Here is a 16727-nt window from a genome sequence, read left to right as displayed (position 1 = left end):
CGCCGGGCGTGGCCGAGGCGGGGCCCGCAGGTCCTGCGCGGGGGCGGCGCGCTCGCGGCCGGGGGCGGGGCGCCGGGGGCGCCGGGGGCGCCGGGCGGAGCCGCTCGGAAAGAAAGCAGCGAGGGCGGCGCGGGCGTCAGCGGCACACTTTATTCCTCGGGGCGCACGCGGCGCGCGTTCCCGCGGGCGGGCGGGCGGGCGGCTGTGCGCACGGGCGCGCCTCGGGGCCGGCCCCGCCGCGCCTCGGCCCGCGTCCGCCCGGCGGCCTGGCATGCATGCGCTGTGGTGAAGGATAAAGTTTCGGGTCGTCGCAGGCGCCCGCGGGGGTCGCCCCAGGCCGCCTCACACGGACTCCTCGGTGGACAGCAGAAGCGGGTTGATGTACTCGAAGCCCTCGAACTCGGACTGGTCGATCCTCTTGATGACGTCCCTGGGGCGCGGGGCAGAGGGAAGGGGGGTGAGCGCCGGGGCCGCGGGGCAGGGGGATGGGGGGTGAGCGCCCGGGCCGCGGGGCAGGGGGATGGGGAGTGAGCTGGGGAGTGAGCGCCAGGGCCGCGGGGCAGGGGGAAGGGGGGTGAGCGCCAGGGCCGCGGGGCAGGGGGATGGGGGGTGAGCGCCAGGGCCGCGGGGCAGGGGGATGGGGGGTGAGCGCCCGGGCCGCGGGGCCCGCCCGCCTGCCCGCCCGCCGGGCCTGGCGCCGCCCGCGCTCCGCTCCCCCTTTCTCCGAGGGCCGGTCCTGGGCCTTGAACTCAAGGCTGGTGTTCCCCCGCTGGAGCCCCGGCTCACCCCCCGGCCTTTCGCTGGCTAACTGGAACTGAGAGTCCCGGGGCTCTTGCTGCCCAGGCTGGGGGCGCTCCCCCCCCCCCCCGCGGAACTGTGGGCGCTCACGCGCTGGCCACCGAGACTTACTCGTCGTCGGGGGTCAGCTGCACGGGCTCGCTGGTGAACTGCGTGTCGAAGTTGTCCAGGCCGTAGTCATCCGTGATCTGTGGCTGGAAGGGCGGCAGGGCCTGCTTCTTCTCCAGCTGGGAACAGAGCCCCGGGGGCGCGCGGGTCAGGGCGGGGCTCAGCACCTGTGGCTGGAACGCGCTGCCTGGGACCCGAATGCCCGCGCTTTTCCCTTAACACCTAACATCTAGGAGGAGACAGCCAAGGCCCGAAGGGCTCTGCTTGAGCTAAACAATCCTGGGAGCACCGACTGCCGACCGCGTGGCTGGTGTTGAGCAGAAGCCCCCAACCTGCTCGGCCACACCGCCGAAGGGCCCTGCCCGGGACAGCCGCCACCGCGGTGGCTGGGAGTGAGCTTCCTTCCCTCCTTCCTTCCTTCCTTTCTCCCTCCCTCCCTCCCTCCTTTCTATTTTTTGCCAGTCCTGAAGCTTGAACCCAGGGCCTGAGCACTGTCCCTGAGCTCCACCTTGCTCAAGGCTAGCACTCTGCCACTTGAGCCACGGCGCCACTTTTGGCCTTTTTGAATTGACTGGAGATAAGAGTCCTACCATCTTTCCTGCCTAAGCTAGCTTTGAACCAAGTATCTAGGATTACAGGTGTGAACTTTTTTGGTGCCAGTCCTAGGCCTTGAGCTCAGGCTAGGTGTCTTCCCCGAGCCCCTTAGGCTCAAGGCTAGCACTCTGGCCTTGAGCCCTAGCTACGCCTCTGGCTTTTCTTTTTTGGTGGTTAATGGGAGATAAGAGTCTCAAGGACTTTCCTGCCCAGGTTGGCTTCAAACCTTGATTCTTAGACCTCAGCTCCTACGTAGCTAGGATTACAGGTGTGAGCCACTGGCGCCCAGCTTGGAAGTTTCCTTTCTTTTTAACACACGTCTTGGAACCTGCTCATAAAGGTGGGCCTTGGCGCACCTGCCCCAGCAGAGCTGCCCGGAGCGTCTGCCCTCTACAGCGGCATTCGTTCGTGTTGGGGGAGAGAGACGGGGCTCCGTGCCACCACGCGGGAGCCCTGGAGCCCTGCAGCCACACCGCCCACCCAGGCTCCGAGCCCCCACGCGGACAGGCAGGCTTCACCGGGCCCAGGCGTCCCCCTCCCCCCTCCAGAAGGCACTGGCCGCCTGTGTGGCTGGCCCGCCGTCCAGGAGGTCAACATGGCCACGGGCCCTGCCATCCCACCACCTTGCACCACTAACACCACGTTAGGAATCAAATGGAGGAACATCCATGCGGTTTGGAGGGCTCAGGGTGGGCGGGCGGGCGTCGGGAGGGGCCCACGGCCCTGAAGGCAGACCTAAGTGCGTGTGTTTGTGTGGCCCTGGACGGGCCAGGCCAGGCAGGGCCCCGCAGGGCTGCAGGGACACTGGGTGTGTAGGCCCTTCCCTCGAAATTCCACCCCAGTTCTGCCCTGGGTAGGGGGAGGTGGAGCCGCCCTGTGCTGGGGTGATGAGCAGAGCAGGGGCTGCCCCCAGCCTAATATGCACCCTGGATGGAGCAGGGCAGGGCGGGGCCAGGCGGGCGGGGCGGGGCCAGGCGGGCGGGGCAGGCGCACCCTCACGCCCCCGGCACAGCTGCCCCCCACCTGCGGGCGGTGGCTCCTTCCCCCCACCCCCTGCCGTTGTTCTGCGGGTGGTGTGGCCCCGGGATGTGTTAGTCCCCAGGGTGGGGGAGGGGCCGGGCCGCCCTCCGGGTCCTCGCAGAGGGGGGTTGGGGTGGACCTGGGGCGGGGCTGGCGCGGGGACTGAACCGGCCCGACGCGGCGGCCGCCCCAGGGCTTTGTGCCGTGGCCAGCTCCTCTGGGTGAGGATCTGGAAGCCGGGGGAGGCGGGGACCGCCCCACAAACTCACACCCCTCCCCCAGAGCCCCAGAGAAGGACGCGGGGAGGGGGAGGGGGTCCCCACCCGCCGTCTCTGCAGCTGAGCCCAGTTCTCACGGCCCGAGGCCGGTGGGAGGCTCAGGGTCTGGCCCTGGCGCCTCAAGAGCCCCATTCGCGAGGGCCAGCTCGGCCCTGCAGACGGGGCCAGGTCGGCCAGACGCTGGGGGACCCGCACGCCGGTCCCCCAAAGCCTTCTGCGGGTGGGACGGTCCCGTGGGCTCCTCCGAAGCGCAGATCCAGGACAGGATGGCCCGAGAGGAGGCAGGGAGGCGGCTGCCTGTCCTGGGACCTTCCGGCCTGCCTCGCCCCGCACCGGCCATGCTGGAGGACCAGGCTCCCGACAGCCACCTCCCAGGTCAGCGGGGCCGCAGGGGCCGCAGGGGCTCTGTGTCTCTGCCGCCAGGGAGACAGACCCCCGGGAGAAAGGAGCCAGAGGCCGGCAGGCGGAGGCCCTGGAGCTCCTGGCGACCCCCGTCGCGTCCCGAGCCCTGGTTCTGGCCTGGGCACCCCGGGCGCTGCTTCTGCCGCCCCCACCCACCGGAGGGGGGACGCGGGCCAGCTGGCTCGCTGCGCCGCGCACCTGCCCTGGTGCCGAGGCCCTGCCAGGCCCGCGGGCGCCTGTCCCGGCCCTGCCCACCAGGGGGCGCACGTGCCCTGCCCATGAGAGCAGGGCGGCATGGGGGGGGAGGAGGGGCCGCCAGGCAGGGCGAGGGGAAGCGGGTTCTCCCGCTCCCCCTGGGGGCCTGCAGCCGGGGGTCTGTGGTGACGCAGCGGGGCTCGGGGGGGCGGCGGGGCTCGGGGGGCGGCGGGGCTCGGGGGGCGGCGGGGCTCGGGGGGCCTGCTGGGCTGGCCGGGGCCGGTGGGGAGCCGCAGACGGAGGACAGCGGCGGGCAGAGAGAGGAGCCGCGGCCCGCACCTGCCCCGCAGAGGGCGCGAGGACGGCCGTGCTGAACTCGAGCTGCACGGCGGGTGGCAGGGTGGCTGAGGTCGAGCACGGCCTCCACGCACCACTCTTTTGCACCGTCCCTGGCTTCTCTTTGCTCAAGGCTAGCACTCTGCCACCTGAGCCCCAGCGCCACTTCTGGCTGTTTTCTATATATGTGGTGCTGGGAAATTGAACCAGGGCCCCATGTATACGAGTTGAGCACCCCTGCCACTAGGCTATATCCCCACAGGGCCCCATGTATACGAGTTGAGCACCCCTGCCACTAGGCCACATCCCCACACACCACTCTTCACAGCAGGAAAACCTTTCTCAACAGAAAGCGAGCCTGGGCGTCTCTCGTGCTGCCAGAAGGAAACTGGAAGCCGCATTTGTGAAGCGGTGTCCTAAGGGGCAGTGCCCAGCGCTGACGAGGAGGGCGGCCCTGGCTTCGCTGGAAGGGCTCCCACCCTCCCAGGACCGAAGCCAGCAGAGCACCGGCCTCTAGGCAGGGCGTGGCTGGGGGCCAGGTGGCCACACCCCGGGCCTGGGGGGGGGGGGAGGGGGGTGTGGGGTGGCTGGGGACGGAGGTGCCCCGCTCCCTCTGCCTGGGCAGATTTATTGATCTGGGTGTGGTGGCCTAGGCCTGTAAGTCCAGTGCTTGTGAGGCCAGAGCAGGAGGATCACAAGTTCAAGGCCGGCCAGGTCCACAGCGAGACCTGGTCTCAAGAAACAAAAGCCGTAGCTTGTAGGTTACGCCTCGGTAATTCTGCACGTGCTTGTCTATTCTGAAGTTACGCTCGTGTCCTCTCGTGCTGGGAATGGACTGGCACGGACACGACCTGGCGCTCACAGACCTGTCACTGACCCCAATAACCCACCGCTGGACAGATCCCACGGGTGCCGGAAGCCAAGCAAGACCCCCAGGGAAGCACTCCGTGCGCCAGACCCGGCTCCGCCGCCCCCCGGGGCCCCAGGGGGAGGGGACGCGAGGCCCCCGGGGGTCTTACCAGGTCCCAGTCGATGCTGCGGAAGAAGGCGTGGGACTTGATGTCGGAAAACCCCGTCTGTGGCCGGCAGCCCAGCCTCTCCTTGGGGTCCTGGGGGTCAGAGTTCAAACACAGACAGGTCACCCTCCCCACCACACAGGCGTGCCCCCCACGGCCTCGCGTTCGTTCACACATCTCTTCTGTGCTGAGTCGCTGCCCTCTCCCTTCCTCTGGGGCTTCGCTCTTGTGGCTCCGTTTTGTAACGCATGAACAAAAATGCAGCAGCCAGAGAAGGCGGCGAGCACACCCTGAGCACCGTGGAAAACACCCGCCCACAGCCCCGGGGACGCAGGCCGGAGCAGCCGGGGCCCTGCCCCCCCCCCAGCCCCGGGGACGCAGGCCAGAGCAGCCGGGGCCCTGCCCCCCCCCCCACAGCCCCGGGGACGCAGGCCAGAGCAGCCGGGGCCCTGCCCCCCCCAGCCGGCCCCGGGGCCCACGGAGGGACATGGCCAGCCCAGGCGAGGGCGTACCTTGTTTAAAAATCCTTTCAGGACGTGCGAGGCTTTGACGGAGAGGAAGCGCGGGATCCGGATGGGCTTTTCCAGGATGACTGTGGGGACGGGTCTGGGTGAGGGGCACTGCCGCCACTCTGCCCAGCAGCACGCAGGGGCCAGGAACTCGGGGCCGGGGCACTGTCACGGAGCTTCTGCTCAAGGCCAGCACTCTGCCTCTTGAGCCACAGCGCCACCTCTGGCTTTTTCTGCATATGTGGTGCTGGGGAATCGAACCCCGGGCTTCATGCATACGAGGCAGGCACTCTACCACTAAGCCACATTCCCAGCCCTTTGCTTCTTTGAGACTCAGTCTTGCTATATAGATGAAGCGTGCCTGAAATCTTGAACTTGGGACTGGGAATGTGGCTCAGTGCCTGCCTAGCATGCATGAAGCCCTGAGTTCGATGCCTTGGTACCAACATACACAGAAAATGCCAGAAGTGATACTGTGGCTCAAGTGGTAGAGTGCTAGCCTTGAGCAAAAAGAGCTCAGGGAGGGCTGGGAATGTGGCCTAGTGGTAGAGTGCTCGCCTCGTATACATGAAGCCCAGGGTTCGACTCCCCAGCACCACATATATGGAAAACGGCCAGAAGTGGTGCTGTGGCTCAGGTGGCAGAGTGCTAGCCTTGAGCAAAAAAGAAGCCAGGGACAGTGCTCAGGCCCTGAGTCCAAGGCCCAGGACTGGCAAAAAAATAACAATAAAAAGTCTTGAACGTGGGATTCTGCCCCTTCCATCAGCCCTGGTCCTGATTATGGATGTGCACCGCGCGCCCATCTTGAAGTGCGTCTGAGCAGGAGATTTGGGTCCCTCCCTGCCCTTGAGGACAGGCTTTGTCCTCTTGGGGACCCCCAGGTGGCCCCATCTGCCCCCCCACCCCTCCTCCCACCCCTTCAGGCACACAGAGGCTTCTGCACGCCGGCCACCAGAGGGCGCCGAAGGGCAGCCTGGTCCCCGGGCCCCACGCCCTGAAGGCCCCTAAGGCAGCGTAAGGCGACCCCGCGGGGCAGAAAGGAGGCCGGGTTAAACGGGGGGAGCCGTGGGGCCTGCACCGCAGACCCCCAGCGCGTGGCCAGTCCCCCCCCCCCCGGCAGCCAGAGGAACGTTCCCACCTCAGCACGGCCGAGGGACTCCCCCATTCCCGTCTGGAGGCCAGAGGGGAGCCGGGCGGGCGCGCGGAGCCACGCACCTTGGAAAAGGTAGTCCTCCGTGTTCATGTCGGGGTTGTCGGTGATGATGTCGAAGGGGGAACGCCCGGCCATCATCTCGAACATGAGGACGCCCAGCGCCCACCAGTCCACGCTGAACCCTGGGGAAAGGGGCTGCGGTCGGCGTGGGCCACGCAGGGCAGGCGGGGGGTGGCGCCCACTGCGGCCCGTCCCCCGACGACGCGGGCCGGGCTCCCTTCCGCCCGCGGCTCTGGGCACGTGCGCCTGTGCCGCAGCCCAGCGGTGCGTGCGCCTCCTCCTGGCGGGTAACCAGGCGTGCAGAGGCGTCCGCGGGAGCCGGGCTGTGCTGCCGTTTCTTCTGCTCACCGTGGCGGGCTTGGGCGGGAATGTCTCCGTGCCGGCGGCGGGCAGCACCTCGGCTCCGCTGAGGGGCTCCACCCTCAGTCTGCCCCCCCCCCCCAGGCCCCTGCCTCTGTCGCGGACCAAATCCCCACCCGGCCGTACTCGCCACCCTGGGCTCCGGTCTGCCAATCGGCTCCCTCCTTCTCTCCCCACTGAGTGACTTCAACTGAAGAAACTTCCAGAAGCCCAATTATCCTCCAGGGTGAGGATCCCACTCCCTCCCCATGCCTGCCCCAGGGCCAGGCTGGGATACGCAAAGGCCCATGTACGACACACTCCACTGAGAACACTAGGAGCGAAGCGCTTGCGCACACACACGTGAACACATACAACATACTGGCCTGCATGCGTATACATGCATACGCGCACACACACACCAATCAACCTGTGTACAAGGTGCTTCACTGAAAACACTAGCACCAAAGTACTTATGCACACACACAGAAACACATGCAACACACTGGCCTGCACATACACGCATGCACACCAATCAAACCTGTGTGCACAGCACCCTGCAAATACACCATGTGCTGTGCACGCCGTGTCCACGTGCACACACAGGCACGCCCTGCACACACACCACGCGCTGTGCATGCCGTGTGTGCACGTGGACACACAGGCGCACCCTGCACACACACCACACGCTGTGCACGCCGTGTCCACGTGCACGCACAGGCACACCCTGCACACACCACGCGCTGTGCACGCCGTGTCCACGTGCACACTCAGGCACACCCTGCACACACACCACGCGCTGTGCACGCCGTGTCCACGTGCACGCACAGGCACACCCTGCACACACACCACGCGCTGTGCACGCCGTGTCCACGTGCACACACAGGCACACCCTGCACACACCACGCGCTGTGCACGCCGTGTCCAGGTGCACGCTCAGGCACACCCTGCACACACACCACGCGCTGTGCACGCCGTGTCCACGTGCACGCACAGGCGCACCCTGCACACACACCACGCGCTGTGCACGCCGTGTCCACGTGCACGCACAGGCGCACCCTGCACACACCACGCGCTGTGCACGCCGTGTCCACGTGCACGCACAGGCGCACCCTGCACACACACCACGCGCTGTGCACGCCGTGTCCACGTGCACACACAGGCACACCCTGCACACACCACGCGCTGTGCACGCCGTGTCCACGTGCACGCACAGGCACACCCTGCACACACCACGCGCTGTGCACGCCGTGTCCACGTGCACGCACAGGCACACCCTGCACACACCACGCGCTGTGCACGCCGTGTCCACGTGCACGCTCAGGCACACCCTGCACACACACCACGCGCTGTGCACACCGTGTCCACGTGCACGCACAGGCGCACCCTGCACACACACCACGCGCTGTGCACGCCGTGTCCACGTGCACGCACAGGCGCACCCTGCACACACACCACGCGCTGTGCACGCCGTGTCCACGGGCACACACACCACGCGCTGTGCACGCCGTGTCCACGTGCACACACACCACGCGCTGTGCACGCCGTGTCCACGTGCACACACACCACGCGCTGTGCACGCCGTGTCCACGTGCACACACACCACGCGCTGTGCACGCCGTGTCCAGGTGCACGCACAGGCGCATCCTAGCGAAACGTGTTTTCCACCCAGAGAAGAAAGGGCCGATGTGTGGCGCAGCGTCACAGGCTGACAGGACCGAGTCCTGGCGGAGCGGCTTCCACCCCCAGGGACCCCCATTTCTCCTGCGGCCCCCAGGCGCGGCCGGTGACCTCGGCGTGCTGTCTCTGCTGGCCAGGCCTTCTCTGCTCCCTGGCCTGGGGCTCTTTGGGAAGGGGACCTCCTAGGGGTTGGAGTGAGGGGCCGGGGCTAGGTGCTGACATCGAGCTGGGAACGGGACGGGTGTGTGTGCGTGTGCGTGTGCGTGTGTGCCCGTGCACACGCGCACAGGCTTTGAGCACGCGGTGGTAACAAGCTCTGTGACGGCCAGGTCTGGACCCTTGGAAGGGTGAGTGCAGTGCCTCCCTCCTCTTGCTGGAGGCCAGAGGGGCGGGGAGGGGCGGGGAGGGGAGGGGCGGGGAAGGGAGGGGTGGGGAGGGGAGGGGCAGGGAGGGGAGGGGCGGGGAGGGGAGGGGAGGGGAGGGGAAGGGAGGGGAAGGGCAGGGAAGGGAGGGGCGGGGAGAGGCGGGGAGGGGAGGGGTGGGCAGGGGAAGGGAAGGGTGGGGAAGGGAGAGGCGGGGAGGGGCGGGGAGGGGAGGGGCGGGGAAGGGAGGGGCGGGGAGGGGAGGGGCAGGGAGGGGAGGGGCAGGGAGGGAAGGGGAGGGGAGGGGCAGGGAGGGGAGGGGAGGGGAGGGGCAGGGAGGGGAGGGGAGGGGCAGGGAGGGGAGGGGAGGGGAGGGGCAGGGAGGGGAGGGGAGGGGCGGGGAGGGGAGGGGAAGGGAAGGGCGGGGAGGGGCGGGGCGGGGAGGGGCTCCCAAAGGCTCCGCCCGCCCACCGGGTGCCGCACACTCACCGTACTCTTCGCCCCGCAGGATCTCAGGGGCGATGTAGTTCGGGGTCCCGCAGAAGGTGCTCGTCGTGTCCCCTGGGCCCAGGCCTTCCTGTGGGGACAAAGGGACTGGAGGATTTGCACCCACGGCCCTGGACAAGTACCGTGGGGACGATGGGGGGGCAGGAGGGGGATGGGCGGGGACGATGGGGGGCGGGAGGGGGACGGGCGGGGACGATGGGGGGCAGGAGGGGGATGGGGTGGACGATGGGGGGCCGGGGCGGGGACCGGCGGGGACGATGGGGGGGTCGGGGCGGGGCCCGGCGGGGGTGCCGAGCGCAGCGGCGTCCAGGGTGGGCATCTCTGCCCGCGGCCCGGCCGGGGCCGGCCTTGCCGCCTGCTCACCTTGCACATGCCGTAGTCCGTCAGCTTGATGTGTCCGTCTGCGTCCAGCAGGACGTTGTCCAGCTTGAGGTCCCGGTAGATGATGCCTCGCTCGTGCAGGAAGTTGAGGGCGATACAGATCTCGGCAGCGTAGAACCTGTGGCGGGGGCAGCCGGGGTCACAGCGGGCCCGCATCCGGCGGGCGGGCATGCTCCTCCTCCCAGACCCGCGTCCTCCCGAGGGCGCGTCCCACGCTCCGGGTGAAACCACAGCGAGGGCGGCCTCGGGGCAGAGCGCTTGCCCGGCGCGCATGAGGCCCTGGGTTCAATTTCTCTTTACCACATCCACACAAAAAGCCACAAGTGGTGCTGTGGCTCCGGTGGCAGCCCTGAGCTCATAGAAGCTCAGGGACAGCGCCCAGGCCCTGAATTCAAGCCCCTGGAGGGAAGGGAAGGGAAGGGACGGGAGGGGAGATGAGGATCACAGTTCATAGTCAGCCTGGACAGGAAAGTCCCTGAGACTTTTACCTTTAACCATCAAAAAGGTAGGGGCTGGGGATATGGCCTAGTGGCAAGAGTGCTCATCTCATATACATGAAGCCCTGGGTTCGATTCCCCAGCACCACATATATAGAAAACACCAGAAGTGGCGCTGTGGCTCAAGTGGCAGAGTGCTAGCCTTGAGCAAGAAGAAGCCAGGGACAGTGCTCAGGCCCTGAGTTCAAGGCCCAGGACTGGCAAAAAAAAAATAAAATAAAATAAGTGCATGTGAAAATTAGAAAAGAAAGAAACAGGAAACAGGGAGTGAGCTGAAACCGCCCACTTCCCCTCCTTCCATGAGGCTGGCTTCAGGAAGGGGAGGCCAGAGGACCACGCCACTGTCGGGAAGGGGGAGGAGACCACGGCCACCGTCAGGAAGGGGGAGGGGACCCACGGCCACCGTGGGGAAGGGGGAGGGGACCACGGCCACTGTCAGGAAGGGGGAGGGGACCCACGGCCACCGTCAGGAAGGGGGAGGGGACCCACGGCCACCGTGGGGAAGGGGGAGGGGACCCACGGCCACCGTGGGGAAGGGGGAGGGGACCCACGGCCACAGTCAGGAAGGGGGAGGGGACCCACGGCCACAGTCAGGAAGGGGGAGGGGACCACGGCCACCGTGGGGAAGGGGGAGGGGACCACGGACACTGTCAGGAAGGGGGAGGGGACCCACGGCCACAGTCAGGAAGGGGGAGGGGACCCACGGCCACAGTCAGGAAGGGGGAGGGGACCACGGCCACCGTGGGGAAGGGGGAGGGGACCACGGACACTGTCAGGAAGGGGGAGGGGACCCACGGCCACAGTCAGGAAGGGGGAGGGGACCCACGGCCACAGTCAGGAAGGGGGAGGGGACCACGGCCACCGTGGGGAAGGGGGAGGGGACCACGGACACTGTCAGGAAGGGGGAGGGGACCACGGACACTGTCAGGAAGGGGGAGGGGACCACGGCCACCGTGGGGAAGGGGGAGGGGACCACGGCCACAGTCGGGAAGGGGGAGGGGACCCACGGCCACAGTCGGGAAGGGGGAGGGGACCACGGCCACCGTGGGGAAGGGGGAGGGGACCACGGCCACAGTCGGGAAGGGGGAGGGGACCACAGCTGCAGTTGAGAGGACTGATGGCCTCTAAGTCATGGAGTAGGAACTATCTTCCCTGGACACCAGGTGTCTACACCGCAGCTCTGGAGGGCAATGGCATCTGTGGCACCACGGGAGGAAGTAACCCTCGTGTCACTGGCCCCAGACCTCAGGTCTAGTCTCCCCCCACACTGCTGCCCTCTGGGGAGGCCGGGGGGCCCTGGCGGGGGGGGGCTCACCGGGCGTGCTCCTCCGGGAGCTTTCTCTGCCTCTGCATGTGGAACATGAGATCTCCGCCGTTGACGTACTCGATGACCAGGAACAGCCTAGGCGGGGAGAGGGATGGGGGAGCTCACCTGAGCCGGGGCTGCCCGGGAGAGCCGCCCGTAGCAGCCGGCGGGCCGGTCTGGGGGTGCCGGCACCCACCCCCCTACAGGGGGCTGGGGCAGGGCTGCAGGAGGCCTCAGCGGAAGGGCCAGCCCTCTCTGTGCCTTGGGGGGAAGGGGCGGTCCCCCCGCGTCTGCCCAGTGCCGTCCAAGCCCGTGAGTGCTGGGGGTCAAGTTCATTGTGACTCCAAGGTCATAAGCTCGGACTGGGGGAAGAAAAAGCCAAGGTCCATTCCCACATCGCTTCATCTCTGCCTGGGTGGGGGAGCACGGGTGTCCTGGGGGCGGGGGCGGGGCCGGGCAGGGCTGCGGGGGACCTGGAAGCAGGTGAGGGGGGCGGAGGATGACGTGGTGACCGTCGCTCAGCCGCGGTGCCTGGGGAGCCCTAGGAGGGACGGCAGCCCCTCCCTCTCGGCAGCCCCTCCCTCTCGCCCGGTGAGGGGGGCGGTGAGGGCAGTGGGAGGGGCCGGGGCGGAGCCCACCGGATCTGCTGAGGGGCTGGGCCACGGGGCGGGAAGGGGGGGCTAGGACTCCGGGCTGGAGCTGGCCCAGGACAGACACGGGAGGTGGGGGGGGGGCCTCCAGGTGGACCAGAGAGCAGCGGAGGGGCGGGGCGGGCGTGCACAGCTGGGAACCCTTCGCCCCTCCAGAGACACGCGTCCCATCCGCGCCTCCGGACTCATGGCTGTTCTTTTTTTTTTTTTGGCCAGTCCTGGGCCTTGAACTCAGGGCCTGAGCACTGTCCCGGGCTTCCTTTTGCTCAAGGCTAGCACTCTGCCACGTGAGCCACAGCGCCACTTCTGGTGTTTTCCATATATGTGGTGCTGGGGAATCGAACCCAGGGCCTCATGTATACGAGGCGAGCCCTCTACCACTAGGCCGTATCCCTGGCCCCCTTTTCTTCTTTCTAAAGCAGCTGTGAACCTATTTTATTTTTTGGCCTACAGACACCATTTTCAACATTTCTTCAAAGCAGAAATTCCGCACCCCCCCTCCCGTCCCTCAGGCGCCACTTTGACCCCTTGTCACCACCCCAGGTGTCTCCCGGCCTGAGACCCCACACGCCCACGCCCTGGTGCAGTGCGCACACACCCTGGGCCCCCTCCTCACCCCCGCTGGGCCTCTAGGGAGGAAAGCTCCAGAGGTGTTACAGTGTGATTCAATAATGAACCAAGACTGCTGGGGGCCGGTCACGCCTGTCACCCTAGCTGCTCAGGAGGCTGAGGTCTGAGGACCACGGTTCAAAGCCCGCCAGGGCAGGAAAGTCCGTGAGACTCATCTCCAATTAACTACCAGAAAACCGGAAGTGGCGCTGTGGCTCCAGTGGTAGACGGCCAGCCTTGAGCCAAGAGCTCAGGGACGGCGCCCAGGCCCCAGAGTTCAAGCCCCACCTCCTAAAAAAAGAAAAAGCACCAAGAGCACCACGTCCGTGGAGACGTGGCTTTAATGCTGGCGAGGTGGCCGCGTTGGGCCCGGATGCTCCGGGGCGGTCCCTGTGCACGCTCTCCTAAGGAGCAGAAGTGACGTCCCGGGCGAGCTAGTGAGCGGAAAGCGGCGGGGCCGTGGCTCCTGTCCACAGTGCCGGCCTCCGGAGACACAGAGATCAGCCAGAGCTCAGACCCCAGACGGCCCGGGCAGAAGGTTCAAGGCGGGAGGTCCACCCCGGGGGTTCCACGCAGAGGCCCCCCACCTGGTTAAGTCTGCGCCCAGAACCCGAGTTACCGAGGTCACCGGCACGCCTGGAGGCGGCCACCTCCTCCCCCTCCGAGGTCACGTCCGATCCACCCGGCCAGACCTCCCACCGCCTCCCACGTAATCCGGCTCAACGCGGTCCCTGCTCTTTCCTTTTCTCTCCTTTTCCCTTCTCCCTTCCCCTCTGGCTCCCCACACCTCCATCTTGTGGAGCTGGCAGTTTGCTTCCCCCCAATAAGCTCCTTTCTGCCTGAACCATGCGGCGGGCTTCCTTTCTGGCGAGCCTTACGCAAGGCACCTCATCTTAAAAAGGAATTATTATCGAGGTGATGTACGCAGGGGGGTCACCGTGTCCTAAGTCAGCTAACGAGTCCATTTCTTTCTGGACGAGATCACCTCATCGTGACCGACGGAGCCGAACGCGGGGTGCGTGGGAGACCGTGTGAACAGGACGGCAGCCCACGCTGCCCACGTACAGACGCGGGAGACCCTTCTCCAAAAATCACTGAAACAAAAGGGGCTGGGGTCTGCCTGCAGCACCGAGGGCGCCCCGGCGCCCCTGTGCCCCTGTGCCCCGCCCAAGGCCCCGGAGCTCCGGCTTCCGGGCGGCCAGCGGCAGCACAACCAGAGTTAGCAGTACTTCCCCTCCTGTGCTGCTTGTGACCGTGGCCAAGGCCTTGCGTACGCTACGCCCGTACGCTCCACGCCCCCCCCCCCTCCCCGCCCTGCGGTCGAACCGGAACCCAGCGCCGGGTGTCTGCTAAGCCCCTAAGCACCCTGCCACCCCACCCTGCTGTAAATGTTTCAGTGGAAGCTTGCTCCTCGATGGAAAACCTCCCTGTCCAGTTTAGCCTGGACCAGGCCCTGGGTTCATTTTGAGGCTGGACAGATTAGGGAAAATGAGGTGCGGTAAACAGCTGCTGGGAATTAAAAACTCTGGCTTAAGGCAGATACAGGAGATGTTTACCCCTCTACTTCCCTTAAGAATAAAGGGCCACAGTCATTCTTGGGGGAAAATGAGGCCCAGTGCAGGCAACTCAGAAATAAGGCATTTAGAGACAACAGGATGCCTTCCTTATCTTAAGGACAAGCATCTTTCATGGCAGGATGTAATCTTACCCAGAAGGAATTCGCAAAAAATTCCAGGCATTCAGAAAGTGTAGCACCGGGACTGATCGAGTGCAGATAAAACACCGATCTTTGCATTACTTTGAAGTCAGAACCCCCCAGGCTTTATCATAAATGCCCCTGCTGTCAAAGAGACTGGTGTCTCTCTCCCTCTGAGAGCACCCACACTCTGTGACGGCGAGTCCCCTCCTCTCTGCTTGTTAGTCGGCATGTCTGCCTGCCTGCCTGCCTGCCGCTGACTCAACAGAGCGCCGCCAAGCTTTCTTACCGCTGTGACTTGTCCAGAAATTCTCCTTCCACAATCAAAGCCAAGGACCCTAAGTGAAGAGCCTCGCGCGGCTGGCACTGATGGCTTGTGCCTCTGGTCCTACTAATGGGGAGGCTGAGAGCTGAGGACCGTCCAGAGCCAGCCCCGGCAGGGAAGGGACGTCTGCAAGACTCTGATCTCCAACGAACCACCAGAAAACCAGAGGTGGCGCTGTGGCTCAAGCGGTAGAGCGCTAGCCTTGAGCTGAAGAGCTCAGGGACGGCGCCCAGGCCCAGAGTTCAAGCCCCAGGACCAGGGAGGGGAAAAAAAGGAGCCCCTACTTTTAGAGGGAAACGTCACACACCTTCACCTGCCTCCGGTGACAACTTCAGTCCAACCTGAGGCCACATGTCTTCCCGGAACGGAATAGTGTAAATGGAGGTGGGGCTTTGGAGACTTTGTGGCTACTTAATTTCTACAGAGAGGGTTTAGCTTCCCCATAGCAGACGCGTATGTTGTTAAAAACCCCTCTTTCATAGTATTTGCCCGTGTGGGGAAACCAGAACGCCTGTGCGAGCAGAGACGCACACGCGGCCGTGTGCAGGGGCCGTGCCAGCCAGCACAGCACCGCGGGATTTGGGGGGGAAATAAAGAAATCCTCCTTTTTCCCGCTCAGAGGCTCCTTTCTAAGCACCGAGCTCCTGTGGAAATCGTCATTTCCCAGATTTCCACTCGAGGCCGCCAGTGAGCGCCAGCTTCCCGCCTGGAGTTTAATTCATTTCCTGTCCTGTGAGACCCAGCTGGGAAATCAGGGCCCAGGGACGTTCACCCAGCCCCCTCGGGAAGGGGGCGGCTGCGGGGCGCAGTCCCGGCCAGCCCAGCAATCGGGCCCCGCCCACAGCCGGGGGGCACCCAGGCAGTCCACACACAGCCGGAGGAACAGCGCGCCCCAGCACGGTCCGTCCCCCGTGACCATCCCTGGGGTGCCTTGGAGACTCTGCCACGCAACCAAAGTGAGCAGGCGTGGACCTCCCGGTGCCTACCTGTGAGCGGCCGGTCTCAGGCCCGCCGTGACCGCTGATCTGTTCCAGACACAGAGCCCCAAGGAAGGTCCTGGCAGGAGCGGAGGCTCAGGATCACTGCCCTGCGCCACGCCCGGGCCCCGCGGGCAACGTTCTGTCCGTGCCCCTAACAGGCCCCAGGAGGGCCCCCAGCGGCGTCCGGAGGGCCCCGGGTCGGGTGGCCGCTGGGCCCAGGGCTACCCCCACGCTCCCGTCAGGAGGAACTTCAGGGTCACTAAGGCAGTGACCGGCATCCTCTCGGGAGCCAAGCCGCGCGGCCTGTGGCCGGTGCTGCCTGTGTCTGGGGGCTCTGCGTTCTGCGGCAGCTCTCCTGAGAGGCGCACACTGATGGTGGCGGGAAGGGTGCTTGCTGTCGACGTGAACACGAAGCGACTCTACCCTACCCCGGCCGGCCACGCCTGCCGCAAACCCACCCAGCAGTCCTGGTGTCCCTGGCTTCCTGTGACTCCCAGCATTCCCGGCTCCCCGTGTCTCCCAGCATCCCTGGCTTCCCATAACCTCCCAGCATTCCCGGCTCATCTCCCAGTGTCCCTGGCTCCCAGTATCTCCCAGCATCCCTAGCTTCCTGTATCTCCCCGCGTCCCCGGCTCCCCGTGTCTCCCTGCGTCTCCCCGCGTTCCCCAGCGTCTCCCCGCGTCCCCCTGTGTCCCCCCGCGCCCCCAGCTCCCTGCGTCTCCCCGTGTCTCCCCGCGTCTCCCCGCGTCCCCGGCCCCCCGCGTCTCCCCGCGTCCCCAGCTCCCTGCGTCTCCCCGCGTCTCCCCGCGTCCCCAGCTCCCTGCGTCTCCCCGCGTCCCCGGCTCCCCGCGTCTCCCCGCATCCCCCCGCGTCTCCCCGCGTCCCCCCGCGTCTCCCCGCGTGCCCGACCTCCTCAGTCTCCCAGA

General features: G+C 66.4%; 1 protein-coding gene across 1 annotated transcript in view; it reads right to left on the bottom strand.

Annotated features, from left to right (window-relative positions):
- Window positions 1-261: 261 nt before the first annotated feature.
- The window catches only part of Prkcz (protein kinase C zeta), a 102355-nt gene continuing 85889 nt past the window's right edge, over window positions 262-16727 (bottom strand). Inside the window, exons 11-18 of the mRNA XM_048350092.1 lie at window positions 11551-11637; window positions 9721-9856; window positions 9340-9427; window positions 6472-6591; window positions 5260-5339; window positions 4751-4840; window positions 910-1025; window positions 262-430 (exon numbers count right to left, since the gene is read on the bottom strand). Of these exons, the coding sequence (XP_048206049.1) occupies window positions 343-430; window positions 910-1025; window positions 4751-4840; window positions 5260-5339; window positions 6472-6591; window positions 9340-9427; window positions 9721-9856; window positions 11551-11637 (805 nt within the window). The 3' untranslated portion in view covers window positions 262-342. The remainder of the gene's footprint in view (window positions 431-909; window positions 1026-4750; window positions 4841-5259; window positions 5340-6471; window positions 6592-9339; window positions 9428-9720; window positions 9857-11550; window positions 11638-16727) is intronic.

The sequence above is a fragment of the Perognathus longimembris genome, chromosome 7, assembly GCF_023159225.1.
Source record: "Perognathus longimembris pacificus isolate PPM17 chromosome 7, ASM2315922v1, whole genome shotgun sequence".
In the NCBI taxonomy this organism is placed as follows: Eukaryota; Metazoa; Chordata; class Mammalia; order Rodentia; family Heteromyidae; genus Perognathus; species Perognathus longimembris.
Note: the sequence above shows the minus strand (reverse complement) of the source record. Positions and strands in the feature narration are given on the sequence as shown.